We start from the raw sequence: 26,298 nt of genomic DNA, 5'->3' as shown, positions 1-26,298 counted from the left end.
GCTGCAGAGATGCTACTGATCCCATTGTGTCACAGTGGGAACTACTATTTTTAGTTTTTAATTTTTTTTTTTTTGGTCTTTTTAGGGCCACAACCACGTTACGTGTAAGTTCCCAGGGTAGAGGTCGAATCAGAGCTGTACCTGTTGGCTTACGCCACAGCCCCAATGCCAGATTCAAGCTACATCTGCTGTCTACACCACAGCTCATGGCAATGCCGGATCCTTAACCTACTGAGTAAGGCCAGGGATCGAACCTGAAACCTCATGGATACTAGTCTAGTTCGTTACCACTGAGCCACACTGGGAACTCCAGGTGTTTTGTTTTGTTTTTTTGTTTTGTCTTTCGTCTTTTGAGGGCCGCACCTGGGGCACATGGAGGTTCCCAGGCTAGGTGTATAATCAGAGCTGTAGCTGCTGGCCTATGCCAGAGCCACAGCAACACAGGATCCAAGCCGTGTCTGTGACCTACACCACAGCTCCTGGCAACGCCGGATCGTTAACCCACTGAGCAAGGCCAAGGATCAAACCCGCAACCTTATGGTTTCTAGTTGGATTTGTTTCTGCTGCGCCATGACGGGAACTCCTGGGAACTGCAGTTTTTAATTTTAATTTTTATGTTTTTGTTTTTTAAGATAATTTTTTATTTTTATTTTTTAAATTTAAGTACAATTAACATACAATGTTATATTAGTTTCAGATGTGCCACATAATAATTCAACATATGCATACATTATAAAATGATCTCCACAATAAGTCTAGTTACCATCTGTCACCAAAGTGACATTTTTTTTTTCTTAATATGAAAAAGCTTACCAAAAAAAGTGATTTTAAGACTTACTTTCTTAGGACAAATACCATATGATGTCATTTATATGTGGAATTTAAAATATGACACAAATGATCTTAGCTATGAAACAAACAGACTCACAGACTTAGAGAAACAGACTTGTGGTTGCCAAGGGGGAGAGGGATGGGGAAGGGAAGGATTGGGAGTTTGGGATTAGCAGATGCAAACTATTATATATAGACTGGGTAAACAACAAGGTCCTACTGTATAGCACAGGGAACTATGTTCAATATCCTGTGATAAACCAAATGGAAAAGAATATGAAGAAGAATGTCTGTGTGCGTGTATGTATATATATTATATATATATATATATAGAGAGAGAGAGAGAGAGAGAGGTATAACTGAATTACTTTTTTGTAGAGCAGAAATTAACAGAACATCATAAATCAACTATACTTCATAGAATTAAGAAAAAGACTTAGCAACTTTCACATATGCAATACAATATTTTTGACTGTTGTCACCATGCTATGTATTACTTATGACTTATACCTGGAAGTTTATTTATACCTCTTGACTCCCTTTATTCATTTCACCCAACTCCCTTTCTCTCTGGCAACTACCAGTCTGTTCTCTGTGAGTTTGATTTTCTTTTGTTTGTTCATGTGTTTTGTTTTTTAGATTCCAGGTAGAAGTGAAATACGGTGTTTGTCTTTGGTATGTCAACATAATCTCCTCACGGTCCCCCATTGTAACCATTTTTAAGTGTACAGTTCAGGGGCATTAGGTACGTTTTGCATTGTTGTTACAACCAGCACCATCCACCTCTAGAACTTCTTTTCATCATGCCCTTAACCTTAAACAACTTCCTAGTCCCCACTTTCCCAGTCTCTGGTAATCTCTATTCTACTTGTAGTTTCTGCACGTTTAACTTTTCTAGTTACCTTACAGGAGTGGATTCATGCAATATTTGATATTTTGTGTCTGTCTTACTTAATTTAGCACTATGTCTTCAAGGTTCATTCATGTTGTAGCATGTGTCAGAATTGCCCTTTTCTTGCTGAATAATATCCTATTGTATATATACCCCACACTTTTTTTTTTTTTTTTTTTTTTTTGCTTTTTAGGATGCACCCGAGGCATATGGAGGTTCCCAGGCTAGGGGTCTAATCAGAGCTACAGCTGCTGGCCTACGCCTCAGCCACAGCAATGCAGGATCCTAGTTGCATCTGCGACCTACATCACAGCTCACTGCAACGCTGGATCCTTAACCCACTGAGTGAGGCCTAGGATCAAACCCACATCTTCATGGATACTAGTTGGGTTCATTATCGCTGAGCCATGATGGGAACTTCCCACATTTTTTAACTGAAGCATAGTTGACTTATAATGTGTTTCAAGTGTACTGCAAGGTGATTCAGTTATATATATATATATATATATATATATATATATACACACACACATATATATATTTCATGTTATTTTCCACTATAGGTTATTATAAGATGTTGAATATAGTTCCCTGTGCTATGCAGTAAATCCTTGAGGCTTTTATATTTTATGTATAGTAGTTTGTATCTGTTAGTTCCTTACTCCTAAGTCTCTCTCTCACCCTTTCTGCTTTGGTAACCATAAATTTGTTTTCTCTGTCTGTCTGTTTCTGTTTTGTATATAGATTCATTTGTATTATTTTTTAGATTCTACATATAAATGATATATATTTGTCTTTCTCTCTTACTTTACTAATATAATATTCTCTAGATCCATCCATGTTTCTGAAAGTAGCAATATTTCATTCTTTTTTATGGCTGAGTAATATTCCAGTGTGTGTGTACCACATCTCTTTATCCATTCATGTGTGAATGGGCACAGGGTTGTTTTCATGTGTTGGCTGTTGTAAATAGTGCTGTTGTGAACATTGGGGTACATGTTATCTTTTCAAATTGGAGTTCTCATCTTTTCCAGATATGTGCCCAGGAGTAGGATTGCTGGATGGTAGCTCTTTTTTTTTTTTTAAGGAATCGCCATAATGTTTTCATAGTGGCTGTACCAATTTTCATTCCCACCTAGAGTTATACACCACATTTTGTTTATCCATTCATACATTTAGGAACACTTGGTTGTTTCCACCTTTTGTCTGCCATGAATTATACTGCTACAACCATAGGTGTACAAATAACTGTGCTTTCCTTTCTATGGATGTCTTTAATTCTGGAGCCCCTGAAGAGCAGATGAGAGCTGTATGGGTCAAAATGGGGCCCCAGGACCATCTTTTCTCTGCTCTCCCTAAATGCTTGCTGGCTGTTTCTGCTCCCTCTTCTCAAACGAGAAGCTGTGTGCTTTGGGAACAACACTCAGAGAAGTCAAAAGTATGGCGGCTGAGGCATGATGCCATCTGATGCCTTTGCCAGTGGCTGGGTTAGGTTCAGTGTCAGCTACCACCACAGTATGACCCACAGTGTCCCCCCTTACCCCTTACAGCCACCCAGAAACTCTTGGCAGAAACCTTAGAGGGGTGGGGGTGTGGTGAGCAAAAGGTCTTTGATATTGTGAGAGGCAAGTGGCCTCAAGGGATGGGAAGAGCAGCCAAGGGCTTGGTCCCTCCTCAGGGTCAGGAAGTGCCACTGACACTGAGTGACCAGTGTGATGTGGATCTGAATAAACTTGAAAAAATTTTGAAATAATTCACCCTCATTTGAGCCTTGTTGCTGAAAATGCCATCGGCTTTTTTCCAGATGGAACAAATTTATTTGCTATTAAAAATTTATTTAAAAATAACATGACCGACCAGTCAGTGTGTTTCCTTGTTGACTTGTCTTCTAAAAGGAACAGAAAAGAAAATGAAAATGGGAAAGTTTTGTTTTGTTTTTCTGAAGGAGAAAACAGACATCTTTGGTTTCTCTGAGCAAGTGGTGGAGCTGTGTTCAGCAGGGCAAGGTTAGCGTAATGAATCTTTTTATGTGACATCAAAGGATGTGCAGACAGTGGAATCAAAGCTTGAAATGAAGAGCACTTCCAGATAAACTTTTCAACTCTTTTGTCAGGCTTAAAAAAGCTTTCCAAGTTGTGGAGGGCTGGCCAGTGCTGATATGTTAAGTGCCTTGATAAGGAAGGTAGGGGCAGAGGACTGAAATGTTGGGATTGCTGACTAAGGTCAGATGGTACTTATACAATAGCCACCTTCCTCCACGCTGTCTGCTCTCCAGTTCCTTTTCTCCAAACTCCCAGCTTAGAAGCATTTTTCAGTCCACTCCTTAACTCTTGCCCACACCCGCTGGCCATATGACTCTCCGAAAGCTGAGTCTGTTCTCCACCCAGGTCTAGAGACTGAGCCAGTTATCAACCCTCACTTGTGCCCAGGTGATCCTCAAGACACCACTGTGGGACAGCAAGGACAGATGCTCTGCTCTGAAACAAACCACTTCAGTCCACCTCTTCATCCGAGGCAGATCCTGCTGGACTTGGCACCCTTTTGCTAGAAGAAATGGGTATGAATTAGCAGATCTGTGGGAGGAGAGAGTGTGTGTGTGTGAGTGTGAATCTTATCCCCAAGGAGGGGTGGGAATCCTAAGGATCTGGGGAATTGAGTTGCTTTATTTACTTCCTTTTTAAAGAAGTTTAAGTATAGTTGATTTGTAATGTGCCAATTTCTTCTATACAGCAAAGTGACCCAGTCATACACATACACACATATATACATTCTTTTTCTCATATCCTGCATCATATTCTATCACAAGAGATTGGATACAGTTCCCTGTGCTATACGGCAGGACCTCATTGCTTATCTTTTTTTTTTTTTTTCTTGCTTTTTAGGGCCGTACCCATGGCATATGGAAGTTCGCAGGCTCAGAGTCGAATCAGAACTACAGCTGCTGGCCTACACCACAGCCACAGCAACAGCAACATGGGATCCGAGCCGTGTCTGCGGTCTACTCTACAGCTCACTGCAACACCAGATCCTTAACCCATGGAGTGAGGCCAGGGATCCAACCCACATCCTCATGGATACTAGTCGGGCTCATTATTGCTGAGTTACAATGGGAACTTCTTCTCATTGCTTATCAATTCTAAATGTAATAGTTGGCATCTACCAAACCCAACCATCTCACTTCCTCCCCCCCGTCCCTTTGGCAACCATGCCTGTGAATCTGTTCCTGTTCTGTAGACAGGTTCATTTGTGCTATATTTTAGATTCTACATGTAAGTGATATCATATGGTATTTGTCTTTTTCTTTCTGATTTCAGTTGATATGAGAATCTCTAGGTGCATCCATGTTGCTGCACATGGCATTATTTTGTTATTTTTTATGGCTGAGTAGTAGTATTTCATCATATATATAATATGTACATCTTCTTAATCCATTCATCTGTCGATGGACATTTAGGTTGTTTCCATGTCTTGGGTATTGTGTATAGTGCTGCAGTGAACATAGGGGTGCATGTCTCTTTTTGAGTTGTAGTGTTGTCTGGATATATGCCCAGTAGTAGGATTATTGGATCATATGGTAGTTCTATATTTAATTTTCTGAGGAACATCCATACTGTTTTCCATAGTGGTTGCATCAATGCTTCATTTTCATCTAACCCTATCTTATAAACTGGTACTCACAGGTGGCTATAAAAAACCCTTAGCCCCTCTGAAATTGCTGTGGGGTAAAGCTAACTTCTGTTTAAATAAATTTTGCAAGATGGGTTTCTATTGACACAAGTAAGCAGGTTTCCACTTCAGTATAAACTATTTTCAACAGTTAAAAAAATCTAATCAGAAAAAAATGGGCAAAAGATATAAAGAGACATTTCTGAATACAGATGATATACAGATGGCAAATAACCACATCAAAAGATGTTCAGCATCATTAGCCTTCAGGGAGATGCAAATTAAAACCATAATGAGATATTATTACATATCTATCAGAGTGGCTAAAGTAAAAAAATAGTGACAACATGAAATGCTGGCAAGGATGTAGAGAAACTGATCACTCATGCATTGCTGCTGAGAATGTAAAAGCTACAGCCATTCTGAACAATTTGGCAGTTTCTTGTAAAACAAATCATGCTATTACCTAATATGATCCAGTAATGACACCCGTGGGCATTTTCTCAGGGAAATGAAAATGTGTATTCACACAAAAATCAGTATGTGAATGTTCATAGCAGCTTTATTTATAATAGCCCCAAACTGGAAAGAACCTGGATCTCTTTCAACAGGATAAACAAACTGCAGTACATCCACACCGTGAAACAGCAGTCAGCAATAAAAAGGAATGAAGTATTGATGCATGCAACCAGTTGGATATATTATGCTGCTTGAATAAAAGCCAATCCCCAAATGTTCCTATATAATTCCATCTACTCAACACTTTTGCAATGAGGAAATTTTAGAAATGGAAAAAAATTTTTGGTTACCAGTTGACTGGTACTTACCTGAACATGTGCATGACTCTATAGAACTAATTAAACACACACACACACACACACACACACACACACACACACACACACACACAGAGGTGTACAGGTGAAACTGGGGAGATCTGACTAAGATGGGTGGATGGTATATTGGATTATAGTTTTGCAAGATGTTACCATTGTGGGTACCTGGTGAAGTGTTTGTGAGATCTATTATTTCTCACAACTGCCCATGTGAATCCACACTTATTAAAATTTACATTAAAAGAATGTTAATCATAAGCATAACATTTTCTTTAAAAAGCCTAAGTCCAAGAAAACTCCAGGCCAAACTTTCAGTTCTCATATGGGATGCTAAAAATTATTCTCAGAATGTCAGATACTTCACATCATCACCCTTTTCCTATATATCTGCTTGGATGTACTCACCCAAATATTTTTTCCCTCTAAAACAGATTTTCTTCCCTTTCTCGTCTTCCTGCCCTTCATCTTCCCCACACCAATTTATAGAGCAGACATTTTGTTCTTTGCATGTCAATGAATTAATCTGCAGCTCTGACCCTGAGCCGTGCAGCCCTTAATGGCCCTCTAGCTCCTAAAATCTCATATAAAGAGATTTCCTTTCTTAGAGGTCTTGAAATTGTCTAACAGATGATGCTCAAAGCATTAAAAAGATTATGACTTTAGATCTGCTAAGACAGAAGTCTCATATCCTGGAAATAAAATCTTTTTATAGGAAATAGTTTTCTTAATTTTTTTCTTATTTTTTAGTTCCTACTGTGTGCCAGATAGGAAGCATATTACTTTATGTTCTTAATAAGTTTATGAGGGAGGATTGGTTTGCTATCTTACATATGTTAAAAAAAAAACAAAAAACCCACAAAAAACCTGAGGACCAGCCACGTGGTCCTCACCTGGTCACACAGCTAATAAGTAGCAGAGTCATGACTGGCGCCTCAGTTCATTCAACCCAAAGTACATCCTCTCCCCACCAGACCTGCAGTTCTTCACATTTTGGGTATCAGGAGCCCCCTTTTTACCCCTTTTTCAGTCATGCCCCAGGCACATGAAAGTTCCCAGACCAAGGATCGATTTCAAGCCACAGCTGTGACCTAAGCCACAGCTGTGGCCATGCTGGATCCTTAATCCACTGAGCCACAGTAGGAACTCCAGGACCCCTTTCAACTTAAAAATTATGCTTTGGTTAAATGGATTATATAGATTGATACTTCCTATATTAGAAGTTAAAAGTGAGCTATTTTAAATATTCATTAATTCCTCTGAAAAATTATGAAAATAGGAAGTTCTGAGTGTCATAGTGGTTAAGGATTCAACGTTGCTACAGCTGATAGCCAAGGCCACTCAAGAGGGGTCCCTGCTGTGCAGTGTAGCTTTAAAGAACAGATCTGGGAGAGCAGGCCCGCCACCATCATTGCTGTGATCACTGCAGGTACATACAACTCTAGGAACCCAAAGGAACAAACTCTGGGGTGCCCAGAGTTACTTTGCTGACTTTCCTGGGCAGTGCCTGGTCTCTCTGCTCTATGGGGAGTACATTTTACCTTGGACTCTTCCCTCTGCTCCTCAACATTTCACTTTCCAGAAAACCCTTCCTCAAGACCCTGTTCTCCTTTTCCAACATGGTAGCTGGTTACCTGAGAAATGAATTGCTGCCCAGGTGAGAATGACCATGAAAGTTTTCAGTTGTGGGAGTTCTTGTTGTGGCTCAGTGGGTTAAGAACCTGACTAGTATCCATGAGGAGGCAGGTTCGATCCCTGGCCTTGCTCAGTGTGTTAAGGATCCGGCGCTGACATGAGCTTTGGTGTAGGTTGCAAACATGGCTTGGATCCCACATTGCTGTGGCTGTGTTGTAGGCCGGCAGCTGCAGCTCTGATTTGACCCCTAGTCTGGGAACTTCTATGTGCTGCAGGTGTGGCCCTAAAAAGCAGAAGAAAAGGGGGGGTCAGTTTCTATTTGATCAGGAGCCTCCTGGAGTTCTGTAGGAAACCTGACCATGAAGAGTAATTCTGTGATGGGGAGCATTTCATTAGGATCCCAGGTAAATGGGAATGATTCTAGAGCTCCTGCAGGTAAATTAGGAGGGAGACTAAAGCCACGCAGCAGTGGTTTATCTCCCCGTGAGACCAAGGCCATAGGTTTTTGTCTCAGTCTCTAATGAATGAAGAACAGGCAGTGAATACATTGTCAAAAAACAAATAGAACAATGCTGTACATCTTCATTTACACAGCTGATTTCACAGATACTCATGTTTCTAGCATTTCCACATCGTTTTCCTTTGGAGGTGTTTGGACATTAAGTAGGTCATGTTCTAGTATTTTTTTTTTTTTTGGTGGGGTGGGTGGGGGGAATCTCCTCAGTGCACCTCCCACTGTAGTGTTCCCAGTGAAGGAGGATTTCATCTGTTCTCTATGCAGAGAGAGGGTGAGGTGTGCTGGGGAGCATCTTTGGAAAATTCAGCAGCTGTGTCAGGTTAACCTGGCTACTCCTCTTGTCTGGAACAAATGGGGTGCCTGGGAGAGTAAGTTGGGGGACAGGTGGTGCTGCCCAGCAGACACCTTGTACCTGAAATGCATACCTATGAGCTGAGCTATCAGCCTTCTGTGTGCTGCATCTGCAGACAGGCAAACTGGCTTCTCTTTCAAGGCCTGAATTATGAAACAAGGTTGTGCACGTTTTGGAAAAATCCCTTTGTAGGTATTTTTCTAAAAGTATTAATTCAGTCTTTTGGCTTTCATCTGGGCCTGGAAAGGCTTTTCTACTTCTGCCTCTAGTCTGCTGCCTTCAAAATGAGCAAATAAGTAGTGGTCAATTAATATCTATGGAATAAAATTTATAGAATTAAATTAAACTCACTCTTCAAAAATGATAGTATTTGAAATGACTTAATGACCTAGAAGTAACACCTGCTCTCTCTCTCCTCCAGAGTTTGAACATTAAAATGTGGAGAGGATCCAGGGGGGTTAGAAGGAGTATTGGGGTCACGGAGCCACCTTTGTGCAGTTTTCCTTAGGGATCCTAACTTAAGCGCCCATGTGTGCTCTCTGGGCTGTGATGTCCCTACTCGGGTAATTTCCTTCTTCTTGTCATCCCCACCACTGCCTCTAACACTCCTCCTGTTCTGCTGCCTGCATGTGACCCTTTCCCTTTATGAATCCCCCTCTCCCACTTTCCTCCCCTGGTCTCCCTAAAACCTACTTAGTTATTAAGGCTCAGCTCAAATTCTTCTCCAAGAGGCTTTCTTCCTGATATCATCACCACTGAATACAGTACCGACAATAATGATGACAATGGTCTGTAATTGAATAGTTACTATGTGCCAGGCTCTGTAGCATGTTTTGTAGTATCTCATTCAATCCCACAATAACCTTGTTACTTGCAGGTGCAGAAAGCTTGGATAATTTGAGTGCACTGGCCATGTCCTACTCTAAGTGACAGAGTTGGAACTCCTGCCCTGGTTTGCCTGGCTCTGAAGGCCAAGCTTCCCCCAACCCCAAATCAAGGTGTCCACTTCTCCAAAAGCCAACCTTTAGAAGGATTCAAGGATTTCCCAGCCTGCAATGGGGTAGGCACAATGGCAGAGAAGAAAAAGTCAGACTGATGGTGCAGGAGTGTGGAGCTTGGAGCAACAGGTGCTGCACTGTGGACCTGTAGCCCCAGGAGGTCACCTGAAGGCCATGCTTTTAACTGCTCTCCAGTCTGCCCTCCTGAAAGATGGTAATCATATAATTGAGAGAAGCTAATGAAACTGGGTGGAATTTCAGAGGTCATATTGTTAAGCCAGTCTTCTCATTGTACAGGTGGGGAGCCAAAACCCCAAAATGCAGAGACTTACAGTGAAGTGTTGGCAGAGCCTAGCAAGTTTTTCTGGTTCTCAATCTCACTTATCATTTATTAATTCAACAAACATTGTTAAATCTTTCCACATTTAAGACACTGTATTGGGCTCTGAATATCCTTCCTGCTGCTCATTCTCTTGGTGCTCCTTTTTCAAGCTTAATGAATTCACACCCAAAGCTGCCTTAAAACAGGGATTGAGTAAGCCCCTGCCTCCTCTTAGTGTGCCTCTGTGCAGAAGTGCCATGCACCATTGATGGCCTTAACATGGTACCTTGTCATTGGCCTGACCCACAGTGAGAGCAGCTGCATAGGAGAGGGTGTGTTGGAGACTGGTGGGGAGGGTGTTTGATTACAGGGTAATGTACAAGTGCAGAAAGGCCCTGTTTATGGAGATGATTCAGTGCTGCTCCAGTAACTGTTTCAATAACAAGCATTAGAAAACAGGAAGTGGGGTTCATCTTGTAACTCAGTGGGTTAAGAGCCTGACATAGTGTCCATGAGGATGCAGATTCCATCCCTGGCCTCACTCAGTGGGTTAAGGATCTGGTGTTGCTGTGAGCTATAGTGTAGGTTGCAGGTGCAGCTCAGATATGGCATTGCCATGACTGTGGTGTAGATCAAAGATGTGGCTCAGATCTGGTGTGGCTATGCCATAGGCCAGCAGCTATAGCTCTGATTTGACCCCTAGCCTGGAAACCTCCATATGCTGCAGGTGTGGGCATGAAAGAAAAAAATTTAAAAAACACAGGAAGCATGACTCCTAGTATTGCCAACTAAATCTAATCCAATGCCAGAAACTTTGTCCCTCTTTTGCTGTCGTGTGTGTCACCAAGCTTGTCCTCTTAGATGTCTTCCATCCTGGCACCACCACCTGGCCTTATGATTGCTATTATTCCATGGGCAGGTTTTTCTGTGGATCCCTGGAGATGCCCAACAAACCCTGTCAAGTGAGCTAACAGGACGTGGAGGCCACAGTGAAATCCTGTTTGAGAACTTGGAAGGAAAGGAAACGCAGTTTTTTCTTGAGAGTTAAACAGTCATGTCTATACACACTAGAGTTAGAGTAAAGGTAGACACACACATGGATGTAATGGAGAAGGAATGGTGACCAGATCAGCAGTGTGTGACTGTGACTCATCTTGTCATCTCCACCCAAACAAGGGTGACTGACCAGACTGCACTCAAACAGCCTTTTGAAAACTGTGTCTGTGAGTTCCCATCGTGGCTCAGTGGAAACCAACCAGACTAGTATCCATGAAGATGAGGGTTCAATCCCTGGCCTTGCTCAGTGGGTCTGGGATCCTGTGTTGCTGTGGCTGTGGTGTAGGCTAGCAGCTGTACTTCCGATTTGACCCCTAGCCTGGGACTTCCGTATGCCTCAATGTGGCCCTAAAAAGCAAACAAAACAACAACAAAAAATTGTGTTTAGTGAAGTCTGCTTTGCAGGACCCTGTTGTCCATCACATTCTGGTGCAGTCTAGAGCAAATGTAGAGAGGCCAGACCTTTAGGGATCCTGACCCTTGAACTGTGAGGCTCCATGGTTGGGAAGCACCTCCAAAGCTCAGCCTGCCCCAGGTAGACCACCTTCATAGTCCTAATCTTCCCCCCTTACTAACGCAAACTCCCTGACAGGAAAGTCCAAGGAGGCTGTACTTATCACTGATTGGCCACCTGCTCTAAAGGACCATCAAGATGCCAACATGCCCTGAAACCCAGTATCTCTGTTACTAGAAGCCCAAATTGCAATCAGCTCTTCTCAGAATTTGTATGCGTACAATTTCATTTAACTTTAATTTTTTTTAGGGCCACACCTGTGGTATATGGAGGTTCCCAGGCTAGGGGTCAAATTGGAGCTGTAGCTGCCAGCCTACATCACAGCCACAGCAATGCTGGATTGGAGCTGCATCTGTGACCTACACCACAGCTCAGGGCAACACCGGACCCTTAACTCACTGAGTGAGGCCAGGGATCAAACCCGTGTCCTCATGGATACTAGTCAGTTCAACAACCGCTGAGCTACGATGGGAACTCCCATTTAACCCTAATCTAATTCAAGCTTCCAGACCTCTTTTATATCTATAATATAAGCTTGGTGGTCTCATGCAAGCCAGTTGCTTCAAATGGCATCTAGAGGTTGGAGTTCCAAGTTGAAATCACCTACTTGGCCTCTCCTCTGAACTTCAGAGTCACATATTTTGTTGTCTACCTAATGTCTCTACTTGAAATCCTGCAAAGCATCTCTCTCTCTCTCTCTCTCTCTCTATATATATATATATATATATATACATACATCTCATTAAGGTAAATATACATAGAGAGGGAGAGTGTGCACACGAGCACGTCTTTTTAGGAAGCTGTGCCTTTGGCATATGGAAGTTCCCAGGCTAGGGGTCAAACCAGAGCTTCAGATGCCGGCCTATGCCGCCCACAGCAGTGCGGGATATGAGCTGCATCTGTGACCTACACCACAGCTCACGGCAGTGCCGGGTCCTTAATCCACTGAGTGGGGCCAGGAATGGAACCTGCAATCCTCATGGATATCAGTTGGCTTTGTTACCACTGAGCCACAAAGGGAACTCCGCATCTCAATCTTAACGTGTTCAAAGTAAATCCCTGTTGCTCCACTGCTGATCTGCTTCTTCCTCATTCACTAGCTGCACAAGCCAGAAACTTTGGAGTGATTCCTAACTCTTCATTTTCCCTTAGACACCTTAAAATCACCCAGTGAATCCTGATGCTTGACCTTCAGATAACCAACTCCACTGCTACCCTCTTAAACTAAAATACCATCTTTCACAGGACAGCTGCAAGAATCTAAGTATCTCTGCTCCCACTTTTACTCCCTCTGCCCCACCCTGTCATCACTGCCCTTTCTCACATCAGCTTGAATAATTCTTTTTTACCAGTCCAGGTAAGACCACATCCCCTTCCCTCACGGTTCCCCGTATCATGCAGACTAAACCCAATCCTTTCTGGTCACCAGGCACTGCATCACCTTGCCCTTGCATTTCTTCCTGTCCACCTCACCCACCAGGTCCCGTGCTTCTCTCTCCTTCAGATGAGGACTCAACATGCTAATGTGCTTCTGCCTCATGGCCTTTCTGTTGCTGTTCTGTTTGGAAACCTCTTCCCCAGGTATTTCTGAGCTCAACTCCTCACTTCTGATCTCAGCAAGGCCCTAACAGCCCCTAACAAAATAGCCCCTGTTTCTATGTCATAGCCTGCCAGGCCTTTCAGTTGAGTCTGGTAGTTAATCTGGTAAGTTAGTTTCACCTAAGAGGGTAAGTCCTGAAAGTTATTGTTGGTCCTTTTAGTACAGTGGGGCTGTTGAAAACTGTTAAAAAAAAAGTTTGTTTTTTTTTTCTGATGGTGATAAAATATACATGAAATTTATGATTAATCACTTACCCTAAGGTTTTTAGCATAGCTTTTTAGTCTCCATCCTGTATAACATCAGCATTTGACTAACATCTTGAGGGGAAACTGAATAAGACTTTTCAGTTCGCCCACTCTGTCAGTGCAGCCTGGGGACACTCCCAGCACGGCTTTCCCTTCCCTGGTAGTGACCCTTGGGCTGGTGAAGCCTGGATTGCTCAGCTTCTTTCCCCAGGGAAATACATTGGCAGAATTCAGCTCTCCTTTTGGAGTCTTTGCTTTTTTTTTCCTCTTAGTTTTATTGAAATATAGTTGATTTACAATGCTGTGATCATTTCTGCTGGACAGCAAAGTGATTCAGTCATACATATACACACATCCATTCTTTTTCAGGTTCTTTCCCCATATAGATTATCTTCTCTCTCTCTAACCTTAGTCTCTCCAGCCATTGTTGCTTCAGCAGCTCTCTGTGATATTCAGGGATGCTCTTTCTCTAATTCATCCCACCTGAAAACCGAATACCCTTCTCTAATTTAGAGGCTTTCCCTAACTTGCCTTACTCTTTTTCCAGGGATTGCTGACTTGGGTTTGTTAGGCTGTTGCCTGGATCACTGAAAATCCATATCACCCTTATTTTAAGTCTGCTTTTTTCTCTCAAATAGCTTATCAAAATAGATCAATGGTCTATATGGTCGAGCCACTCAAGATTGCTGTTCTCTTGCTCTTTGTACATCCAGTGCTTGAACAGCCCCTGCTTCACTTACATCTTTCTCACATGAGTGTACTTGCTCCCTCATGGCTAGAATGGCTCTACCTGCCAGTTTTTTAAAGAAAAACATCTGCCCTCTTGAGGGTTGTTACTGAGGGACTGTGAGGGACCTGCCCCAACTGCTAGTTTCCCTGGTAACTGATGAGCCACCAGGTCAATTCCACCTATAAATGGTAATCTCCTCCCCTAAGTAGTGAAGATTGCTGCTGTCGCCTATCCACCCACCCACCTACCCGCCCACCCACTCACCCCATGGGGGTGTGTGTGTTTCTCTAGGTTCTTTTTGGACATGTAAGATTTTCCTGTCCAGTCAGTCAGTAATGTCTTTGTTGTTGTTTCCAGGCTCTTTTTTTTAGTTTTGGGGCTGGGCAACTACAAGGCTTGTAGGCCTGTGGGGTACAACCTAACTGTTGGTGACCCAGCCAGGAGGGAGGCAGAGGAAACTCCCAGGAGCCCCGAGATGTTGGGAAATAAGGATGGGGAATGGAATGTTGCGGGAGAAATCCTGAGGTGCCTGTGTACCAGCATGTAGGGCCCTGTGGCAGCTGATTGCCATGAGAGATGCCTTTCTCATGTTCTATTGATGACATCCTGTTAACCTCAGAGTATCTTTTCACTTTAAAAGTAGCAGCCCTGTGCTTGTGGCTCTTCTGACTGCAGAGTGATGGCTGGTGAATACAGACAGAATGCATGGGCCTGGATTATCTATCAAATGCTTGGGTGTTACTGGTTGGGTAAGAAAAGCATGCTCCTGACCCACCACTCCTGAACAATTAAAGAGATAGGCTTTAGGGATATTAACTCAGCGGCAGGCTTGTGAATTGGATGTGCCCAGTTATCCAGAAGGGTTTGACTGGGGCCTGCGATAGCAGCAAAGTAATGAGTACTCTTGGGCTTCTGGTCCCAGCTATGGAAGGGGGCAGAGTAATAATATAGTGTGATGGAACAACAGCTCTTTGCTGTCCACAAGGCATTGCAACAGGTGGAAGACATTACAAAATGCCTACCTGAGTTGTCAAGCAACTCACAATCCCCGCATCTGGGGTGTAGAACAGCTGTGCATGACATAAGCCTCCCACTCTCCCCATGGACATCGATAGTGACCGAGGAACCTACTTTACTGGCCCTGAAGTTCAGGAATGGGCTGATTAAAAATACATTGGTATATCCCTACTGCCCCACTGCTGCTGGGCTATGAATGGACTGCTTAAATAACAGTTGAGACAGAAAACTGTTCTCTCTCTCAGCATGTAACATATCCCAGGAGCAACTGTCACTATGTCAACCCAGAAGCATGGAGTCAGCGCAATTGGAGTTCACCTGTTGACCACTGAAGGACCATTGCCAGCTATTGGTCAGGACAATAACTTTTGCCTTTGCCACAGGATCTACCCCCGGGGGATACATTATAAAATGGCCCTGGGACCAGCAGGTAAGTCCCTGGCGGTGGGCATTTGCTGCCCTTAGGGAATAGGAGTATTAAGGGACTTATAGATTTCATCTGTGTAATACTCAGTCCCACCTAAACCTTCTAAAGTAATCCAGGCCCCCTACCAGAGAAAGGTACCATTGTATTAACCTGTGGTCGGTTATACTATCTCTCCAGCATCCGGCCTCAGCTGTAAGGACTGATGGTGAACCAGGGGTATGTACGCAGGCCAGGACATGGCCACAGGGGTGGTATTATCTCAGAATGCTCTTCTTGCATTTTGCTTAATGGTCATGATCTTCTCTGTATTGTGCTTGTTCCACATTTTATATTTCGTCCCTAGTCTGAGTGGACTGGATAACAGTGGTGGCCATAGGAGTTTGATTGCTGGGATTACAGCGAGATGCCACTGTGCCTCTGGGGTTCCATGAAAGTTTGACCTGATGAGCACCTCCAGTTTGCCCACCTCTTGGACTTCTGATACTCTTTAGCTGCTGTTGTCTCTATTGCATTTGTGGTATTTGGTTGTGGGGCACCACTACATATATAACCCCGGGGATGTCATGGAAGAGTGTGGACCAAAAAAGGGGTTGTGCAGGGTATGTGGGATGAAGGGTATGGTCAGGTCACTCAAGATGGCTGTTGTCTTGCTCTTTGTACATCCCCTGCTTCCCTTACACCCTACTCACACAAATGTGCTTGTCCTCTGACTCTGCTAGTGATTGTTTTAGTCTTGAGGCAAGAACAGCTTCACCTGCTAGTTTATTAAAGGAAAACATCTGCCCTCCTGATGGTTGTTAACCTGAGGGGCTGTGAGGGACCTGCCCCAGTTACTAGTTCCCCTGGTAACAGATGAGCCGACCTGAGGTCAATTCCCCCTATAAATGGTAGCCTCCTCCCCTAAGTAGCTAGGATTGCTGCCATGGCTGTCATCTGTCCTACACAGTACCGGTGGCCCTTTGTTTTGGACTAGAATTTTGTGTAGGATTCTCTGATAGAACTGTATCTGCCTCCGCCTCTGGGTTCTTCCTTCAGTCTAGAGCCTGGGCAACTTACAAGGCTTGAAAGGCCTGCAGGGTGCAGCCCAGCACGGTCTAAGATTGATCTGGGTTTCATCTCATTAGTTCCTGCCAACCTTTGGAAATGTTAAAGGACACTAAAGGGCCCAGAGTTGGTACAGATGAATGATTATCTGCATGAATAGATAAATAGAAGGGTAAATACAAAAGAAAAATCTTTCAGGTAAATCTTCAACTGGATAATGGGCACCCTTGAATTTGAGTAGAACATAATGTACATGAAGGACATGCCTTAGAAAGGTACTCTAGGCCAATTGTTACTGCCCTGGACATTAGTCTGGCTTGTGATTTAATAAACTGCTTTTGTTGGGCAAATGTCCACTGTGTCATTGTTGCTGCATTCTTTAGTATGTAAAAGTTCACTTTAGAATTACAGATGTGAATTTATTCCTACATAAGAGTTTTACAATTACAAATGATGAATGGGAACAAGAGTCTCTTCCTATTTCCAGTGGGAGCTGTCGTCCAATTGATTCTTCCTTTGCTATGTTCCTTGTTAGTCCTGCGTTGGTTATCTGCTCACTGAGGAGAAACTGTCATATTCCTCTTCGTGTCTTCCCTCAGCTGCCACAGTTCTGGTATGTAATAGTCATCAAGTGGCCACTTCAGTTTCTTCTTTCGCATTACTACTGCCACTATCTTGGCCCAGATATTTTGCATATTGAGGTTCCCAGGCTAAGGACTGAATCCAAGCTGCAGCTGCAACATATGTCACAGCTGCAGCAATACGAGATCCTTAACTCACTGCACTTGGCCAGTGATCAAACCTATGCCTCCTCAGAGACCCAAGCAGCAGCAGATTCTAATCCACTGTGCCACACACAGCAGGAGCTCCTTGGCCCAGATATTCTTGGAATGTCTTGGAATATTACTAAACTTGTAATATTTACATGCTTGGAATATTACTAAACTTTAATGCACACCTGATTCTGTTGACTGCCCCTTGCCCCCCAACCCAAAAAATTCGATTTATGTATATGGCTGCTTGATGATTTATAAATTAATGCATTACTACACAACCAAGTATTTTTCGTCAGGAGATGCTTGAAAGCATAAACATGTTGCTATTAGTTTTCCCTTTTGTCTTAAGCAGTTTTTCTTAGATTTGCCTCATACTAATAATCTGGGAACTTGAAATGCTTAGGCTACAACTGAATCAAAATTCCTACAAGAGGAGCCCAAGAATCTTTATTTATCATACATTTGGGTGACTTTTACGATTAGGTACTTGTGGTTCTTGGACCACAGCATTGGCATCACCTGGGAACATGTGAAGAATGTAAATTTTTGCCCCTTCCCACTTTGGAGCCCAGCAATCTGATTTCATAAATCCTCCAGGTGATTTTTTTTTTTTTTTTTTTTTTTTTTTTTGCGATTTCTTGGGCCATTCCCACGGCATATTCAGGTCCTAGTTTCCACTTATTCTCCAAAAATAGCTCTCTTGTGGCCTCTGCTGTTGATAGCAGACAACTGCTTCACTGATTCCTTAAGTGCATGCTAATGAATTCAAGGATGCTGCACTTTTCTAAGGAACCATTCTAATAGCATCAACTCAACAAAGAGAAAGGTTTGGGGATGTCTCAAAACTGCTAGGCTTGCCAGGATTAGACAGCTGAATGGTGAAATTCTAAATTCTATTGTAAATGCTTATTTCTGAAGTGGCACATTTCAAAATTAAACTCATGCTTATTAACATGTCAGGAATAACTGATTAAGATTCTCAGGTGTGTTCTTTAAAAAGAAAAAAAAAACTTTGCCGTTTTGGAAAAAAGTTTGTCAAATTTTGCCTGATTCTGATTTGCTGTATTTGTATTACACTTGGTAAAGATAAAGTGCTTGATAAATATTAAGTAAATGTACTAGTGTTACTTGGTTTGTATAGCACTGTTCGTTTTTTGGGAATGAAATCATGAATTAAAGACAATCTGGGGAAGAATCTCTGCAGTCTTTTTTTTTTTTTTTTGGTCTTTTTGCTATTTCTTGGGCCGCTCCCGCAGCATATGGAGGTTCCCAGACTAGGGGTCGAATCGGAGCTGTAGCCCGGCCTACGCCAGAGCCGCAGCAACGCGGGGTCCGAGCCGCGTCTGCAACCTACACCACAGCTCACGGCAACGCTGGATCCTTAACCCACTGAGCAAGGGCAGGGACCGAACCCACAACCTCATGGTTCCTAGTCGGATTCGTTAACCACTGCGCCACGACGGGAACTCCTCTGCAGTCTTTCAGAGTTGTTTTAGAGGGCCTAGGAATGCTCCCTATAGTTTTTACTTCCCAGCCCCACTCCCCGCCCCTCGGCCTTTTTGGCCACCTGGAAGCATATGATGTTCCAGGGCCAGAGATCAGAACTGAGTCACAGGGCCCACAGCTGGGCCCTTTTACCCACTGTGCTGGTTTGGGGATTGAACCTGTGTCCTGGCACTGCAGAGACACTGCCGATCCCCTTGTGCCACAGCAGAAACTCCTGAGTTTTTAAATACATGCTTGATGTAATTTAAACTGAGTTACTAAATACATTAAGCCTACTAACATTTGCTTTTCCAGTTGGCCTTTGAGAAATTTTCCAGTATATGAAAGGTGTTAGGGAATATTTTTCTGCTTCATTTGTTTTTAAGGTATCATATCCTCTGTATATTTATTTGGGTATCCATGATTAAATCATTCAAACTGCTGCCTCTGACAACCTTAGGTTTTCAGTGGTTTAATGAGAATGCCTGTTAAAGGCAAGAAAGGTGTTAATCCTATGTTAAGTGCTGACAGAGGTTCTGCATGCTTTCAAAGTTTAAATCACAGGTCTTCAACTTCAGAAAGCTGACAGGCAACCTGAAACTCTCTAGAACTCTAATTTCATCTGTAATTAGAGGTAGAGGTAGCCAAGTGACAATTCTGCCCATTGAAATAGGGAAAGATACTGGGAAGGGCCTTCTGAAAAAATTTTTAAAGAGGGACAAATGATACGTGCTTTTTTTTTTCCCCCTTTATTCCTGCCTAGAACATGGACATGATGCTAGAGGTGGCACAACTTTTAAATAGCCACAAGGATGATGATCACATACAAAGTATGAAAGAGCTAAAAGAAATCTGTGTCCATGGGGACCTGGACTGCTGACCTCCAGGCTTAAAGTGAGAAAGATAAAACTAGTCATTTGTTGTTTAATCTGTTTTTTTGGATTTATCTTTTGCAGCTTAATGTTAAGATGATAAATAAATTGACAAGATTATATGAAGATTAAAGAGAAAACTCTATGTGAAGAGTGTAACATGGTTCCTGGCATACAGTAAGTGACCAATGAAGTGGTGCTATCATTTGAGGGAGATTAGCTGACCGCCAGCAGAAAACAAGAATCAAATAAAGGATAAACAATTTGGAGAGGAAAGAAAAGTGCTGAATTGAAGTTATGATAGGGCTGTTGGAAAAAAATTTTTGAGACTTACATTCAGAACCAATTTACAAAGAGGGCCTGACATATAATAGGTATAAATATAAGTGATTTCTTTTCCAATCCTCTGTGAAAACATAAACCTGATGTCATTTATCCACATGAGAAACTTATTCAATGAGGAAGACGAGACTAAAAGATTTTTAAAAACTCAGAAGGAAAGATTATATCTATAAGGTTATTTAGATTTTAGTGAGGTATTCCACTCAGTGTATTAATATACTCCTTATATAATACTGTCAAGATATGGATGAAGGGAGTACACAAGACACTGATAAACAAAATGACACTAAAAAAGTGACACAAATGTGGTCGCTCATCTTGATGACTCAGATGCTAAGCCCCAGAGGAGCAGAAAGTTGCTAAATAGGGAATTCTATTTTGCTGCCATACTGGAAGTTCATAACATTAGTCAATTCAGAGAAACAATATAATAACTGAACTTGAACACATGGATAGAGAACTCAACCAATTCAGCTTGAAATCTTGCACCAGGAAAAATATGAAAAAGAAAACATGTGAAGAGCTGGAATAATGTGAAAAGCTGGAATATAATCAGGTGGTGTTAATTTATAGCACATAACAAAGGAAAGAAAGTTATTTGTAGCCACTTAGAAAGGAATTCATTACAGAATAGTACCTCATTTCAAGTCTGTGAAAGGGAGAAGCTAGAAAGTGAAAAAGTCTATTAAAATTTAGCTTCACCCTCCCTTCCCGCCCAGCGTATGTTCCCAGGCCAGGGATCAGATCAAGACACAGCTGTGACCTAAGAAGCAGCTGCAGCAACACCAGATCCTTTAACCCATTGTGCTGGGCTGGGGAGTGAACCTGTGTCCTGGAGATGCAAAGACATTGCCGATCAAAAAAAGACTTAAATGCCAGATATTGTAATGACTTACATAAAAACAAGAGAATAAAAATCTGTAATGATTAACACAAAGTCACTGCTGAATATGAATGCCAAGGGAAGAAGCATTAAAAGACCTGAAAAGGCAACAAATCAGACTACAACTCTCTTATTTTCAAAACTGTAATTGCATATTACCAAATAAAGTAATAAACGACTCTTAAGTTAGAGTGCAAAAATGAAAGCACCTTATTTTAAAGGTGCAAAAGCAAGGAAATACAACATAAGTTTATCCACATTTTAAATAGTTGGCTGTGTGGTGGACGCCATTTAAAAACATTTTCAATAGAAAAATGATTTATAAATCAGTTTACAAAAGATCAAAAAAATCAATGTTTAATCCCAACTTTAAATAACTAAAAAGAAAACTGCCCTCCCTCCTCTGCTTCAGTATTCATGTCTTCTGCTCTTTGCCTTTCGGAGAAAATATCGCATTGTAAGGCTGCCGTCTTTTTGGACGAGGACAAGGATCAAGATCTTCCTTAATGTAACCTTAAAAATAAATCACAAATTTAGAAAACTATATTTGTGACGTGATCTTTTCAGCACATATCCAGTAAACATCGGTCTCATTTAATGCCTTCTAAACTTTACATGATTCTATTATTAGTTGGTTGTGCCAATGCATGATTTCCCTCATTTATACTAAAAAATCAATAGCAAACATTTATTAAATGTGCTTATATACATTATCTAGTATAACTCTCCTATTCCTCTGCAGTAGCTTCTATTATGCCTATTTCACAGCTGGGCTAATGGAGACTGAGGGAGGTTATATGAGTTTCCAAAGCTAGGAAATAGAGCTGGGGCCCTGCCCGAGCAAGATCTAACTCCAGAATCAGACCTCTTAAGTACTTTGCTCTTCTGCCTCTCTCTGGTTGCAAATGTGGACAAATGGCTAATCATGAACTTTTTACCATTATGATAAATTCAGGTGCTTATCAAAAAGACTTTCTGGAGTTCCCGTCGTGGCGCAGTGGTTAACGAATCCGACTAGGAACCATGAGGTTGCGGGTTCGGTCCCTGCCCTTGCTCAGTGGGTTAACGATCCGGCGTTGCCGTGAGCTGTGGTGTAGGCTGCAGACGCGGCTCGGACCCCGCATTGCTGCGGCTCTGGCGTAGGCCGGTGGCTACAGCTCCGATTCAACCCCTAGCCTGGGAACCTCCATATGCCACGGGAGCGGCCCAAGAAATAGCAACAACAACAACAACAAAAAAAGACAAAAAAAAAAAAAAAAAAAAAAGACTTTCTGCAGTAGCTATTTGATGAGATGACATGTCCCTGTACTCTTCAGACTGTATGGTTCTCCTGAGGTGTCTCAAATCATGTAGTTTTCAGGGGAAGACTGTGCTCTCTTATATCCCCTAGGCCATGCTGGGGGTGCCAACACAGGACAATCCAGACTGCCTAATTGTTTCTGATGACCAGGAATAGACATCACATCCAAGAAGAGAAAACAGGAAGCATGGTAATAGCTGTAAGAGACTTTGTATCTTTTGGAAAAACTATTAACACTAAATATCTGGAGCTTTAAAGCTGCACACGTTCTCAGATTACATGAAATGTAAGTACTATATTCGAAGGAGCTAGTTGCATGTTAAGTCTTCCTTTTTACTCAAATATGATTTATAAATAACCAGCACTCTGGATAAGTGAGGTTTTGACATCTAAAGTTCAGAGTAGTCACTTTAGAAAAAATTAAAATGCTTTTCAACAATATTAACTTCGGCAACTTTTGTAAAGTTATTAAAAGTCATTTTGATAGGATAAAAAAATTACTTTCTGAAATTTGAACGATAAACCAAGATAATGCATACACAATCCCACTGGAGTGCTTATAAACAATATGATTCCAATGAAATTATTTGAAGAGGTTAAGTCTTTTATCTTTAGGATATTGTATTTGTCACAAAACTGGCACCCAACCTACAGAGAATCATGGAGAAAAAGTTTAATGTTTAGACTTGGGTATATACAGTATTAATTTTTTTTTTTTCAAAATGTTATAATCTCTTACCTCTTTCCATACAAGTCTGAGTGGAAGGAAAACCAACTTCCCAGAAATTCTCTGGTGTGCTGGGTGGAATGTAGCGAAATCGGTGTCTTGAGCAAGAAGCCAACTTCTTTTCTCTCTCTTCTGCTGGGAAATCTGCATAATACTGATAATAAAACTGGTAAGATTGCCACTCAGTAATAATGAATGCAGTGTCACTGATTATAAACTAGAAACTAAGAAAACTATTAAAGTATTCAGCATGCTAATATGGAAACTGAATTCTCACTGATAATGTTAGTAATTAATACTATCTGTAATTACTATTTGGAAATTACTGACAATAATTGGTGTGGGTCTGTGAAATGTTTGCTCCACATATGAGAAGGGAGCTTGTATCACCATGTAAACCAGGATACTGCTTCCTTTATCAATAAAATCTCACAATGAAAAAAAAAAAAGCTGGGAGTTCCTGTCATGGCTCAGTGGTTAACGAATCTGACTAGGAACCATGACGTTTCGGGTTCGATCCCTGGCCTTGCTTAGTGGGTTAAGGATCCGGCGTTGCTGTGAGCTGTGGTGTAGGTTGCAGACAAGGCTCGGATCCTGCATTGCTGTGGCTCTGGCGAAGGCGATTCAACCCCTAGCCTGGGAGCCTCCATATGCTGTGGGAGCGGCCCAAGTAATGGCAAAAAGACAAACAAAAAAAGGCCAAAAAAAAAAAAAAAGCCAGTTGAACTTTACAGTGTGCTTAGTGGTACAACTGATTTATATACTGGTGCAAACTCTCTATCTTTCTCATTCCAGCAACAAAAATGCTGAGGCCTGCACTCTGAATAGCATGTTTCTCAAATGTTATTTGGATATAACATGTGTTTTGAAGTAATTTTCCTATCACTATAATCATTTAAAATAAAAGTTTAGCCTTGAATGTTGTCGGCTTCATGACTTCCCCTTTAAACTATATTTTTCAACCACGATCAAAGGCATATTATTTTTTGCAACTGTGATCATAACTGAATTTCATGCAAAGAGAAAACTTCTATGTGAAAATTATACAGGTCTTTAAGCAAGCTCTAGATCTAAAGAAAACAAAGCAGTACAGTTTAATAGAACAGATGACAGGATCGCATAATCCCGCTAATTCCATTTTACACTTGAGAAACTGAAAATCAAAGTGATAAATTTACCAAAGTTATCACCTAGTGAAAGTGGTAGACTCAGGACTAGAATTTTTTTAAAGTAAAGTTTTTCAAAATATTTCTTTTAGTGGGTTAAGGATCCGGCATTGCCATGAGCTGTGGAGTAGGTTGCAGATGCGGCTTGGATCCCGTGTTGCTGTGGCTCTGGTGTAGGCTGCGGCTACAGCTCCCATTAGACCCCTAGGCTGGGAACCTCCATATGCTGAGGGAGCAGCCCAAGAAATGGCAAAAAAAAAAAGAAAGAAAAATTTCTTTTATGTAGGTTAAAGGTTTTAGAGTAATATCTCTAAAACTTTGTTTTTCCTGGTATCTTTTTCTTCATTCCCACTGCCATGAATATTAGCATTTGTCACCTTAGCCTGGGAACTGGGATTGGATGCCTTTAGAGAACCATGGTTACCAATCAATATTGGAGAAACAGTGCCACCAAATTACAACATATTTGAAAAGAACATTAAATGTAGCTGTAACACAGCAATCAAATGGGAGAGTACTGAAGATAAAGTTAGAGAGGAAGTGGAGTGTGAGCTTATTGTCCTTCATAAGGACTTTGACTCCATTTCTTACTAAGAAAGGAAGCCATTTAAGGATTTTGGACAGAAGAATGACATGATTTAACTTTTCTTCCAAAAAGATCATTTGGAAAAAGAGACTATTATTGTGTTGAAAGTACAATCAATGGAGTTCCTGTTGTGGCTCAGTGGTTAACAAATCTGACTAGGAACCATGAGGTTGCGGGTTCCATCCCTGGCCTTGCTCAGTGAGTTAAGGATCCGGCATTGCCGTGAACTGTGGTGTAGGTTGCAGACTCAGCTCAGATCCCGCGTTGCTGTGGCTGTGGTGTAGGCTGGCAGCTACAGCTCCAATTCAACCCCTAGCCTGGGAACCTCTATATGCCGCAGGAGCAGTCCAAGAAATGGCAAAAAGACAAAAAAGACCAAAAAAAAAAAAAAAAAGTAAGTACAATCAATGGGATTTGCTGACCGATATGTTTTTAACATAAAAAAAAAAAAAAAAGAGGACAACTACAAAATCTCTGGTTTAAACAACTAGAAGAATGGATATAGAAGGCTCAGAGGAAAGGTTCGAGAATTGGAGGTAGAAACTTTGCTTTTAGACATGTGAAATTTGAGATGACTATTACACATCCACATGTACTGCATATTCTACATGTGGACTAGGCAATGGAAAAATTTTAGGGTAAGCATATAGGCAATATTTAAATTTAGATACATGGGGCTGGCACTTTCACTCCTAGTCATGAGGGAGTTACAGGGAACAGATTTACCCTCTACCTTAAAAAACCAAAAAAAAAAAAAAAAAAGAAATAAAATGTATGAAATAGTGTTTTTAGAGATTGGGTAACAGCGCAAAAATGATTCCTGAGAGAAGGAAAGCAAATTAAGTCTCTAAAAAAAGCAAAAGAGCTTTTTTTTTTCTAATTGTACCAATTTCAGTTATAATTAAAATCTGGAAGTTTACTTAGAACAGACCATATTCCTTAGTTAAGAAATCATGATACATTTGATTTGTGTTACAAAAACTCATGATTCAGATTTTGCTTGTTATACCAAACTGCTTTTCAAAATACTGATCTCAAGTTACACTCCCACTCTTAAGAGAATGAGAGCCTATTTCTCACCAAATGCTTACCTGCTCTGTAATCTATTCTCACCTAACTTCAATGTGCTTTGTTATCAAATTTTCTGGCCATAGTTAATGAAAAAATTAAAAGGGGGAAGTACACTGATAGAAACAGGCATCCAACAGCTAAAGGACAGCAAGGGAAGAAATAAAAACAACATGTTTCAAGAAAACACAGAACCTGCCTGGACTATTTAGGACAATCAGAATATCCTTAAGTGGATACAGTCTAGAACACCCAATGTAAACTAATATCTGTGTAAACTAATATCTGTGTTCTAAGGATGAAGTAGAGCCTATTCATATTTTGTTTGGAAAGGAAAATTTGGGGGAAAAAAGAGCTTATGGTTGTACCAGTTGTTTAGAAAAAAACAATTATGAGTATTATCTCATTTCCTGA

General features: G+C 41.4%; 1 protein-coding gene and 1 long non-coding RNA gene across 20 annotated transcripts in view; one reads left to right on the top strand and one right to left on the bottom strand.

The window, feature by feature from the left end:
- Nucleotides 1-21,379, top strand: part of LOC106510679 — a 97,854-nt gene extending 76,475 nt beyond the window's left edge. For 4 of the 8 annotated variants that reach the window (XR_002345445.1, XR_002345441.1, XR_002345444.1 and 1 more), the window contains one exon: nucleotides 15,454-21,379. This is a non-coding gene — a long non-coding RNA (uncharacterized LOC106510679). Of the gene's footprint in view, nucleotides 1-4,110; nucleotides 4,281-15,453 lie in introns of all 8 variants that reach the window. The other 4 variants (XR_002345446.1, XR_001309345.2, XR_002345442.1 and 1 more) reach the window with 4 other exon arrangements.
- RBBP8 (RB binding protein 8, endonuclease) overlaps nucleotides 20,702-26,298 on the bottom strand; it is a 96,147-nt gene continuing 90,550 nt past the window's right edge. For 4 of the 12 annotated variants that reach the window (XM_021097735.1, XM_005665309.3, XM_021097741.1 and 1 more), the window contains 2 exons: nucleotides 23,077-23,230; nucleotides 21,166-21,550 (listed from right to left, as the gene is read on the bottom strand). In XM_021097735.1, coding sequence (XP_020953394.1) covers nucleotides 21,453-21,550; nucleotides 23,077-23,230 — 252 coding nt within the window. In that variant the 3' untranslated portion in view covers nucleotides 21,166-21,452. Of the gene's footprint in view, nucleotides 21,551-23,076; nucleotides 23,231-26,298 lie in introns of all 12 variants that reach the window. The other 8 variants (XM_021097739.1, XM_021097737.1, XM_021097742.1 and 5 more) reach the window with 3 other exon arrangements.

Source organism: Sus scrofa, chromosome 6 (assembly GCF_000003025.6).
Source record: "Sus scrofa isolate TJ Tabasco breed Duroc chromosome 6, Sscrofa11.1, whole genome shotgun sequence".
Lineage (NCBI taxonomy): Eukaryota > Metazoa > Chordata > Mammalia > Artiodactyla > Suidae > Sus > Sus scrofa.
This window is presented reverse-complemented; position numbering and strand designations above follow the sequence as displayed.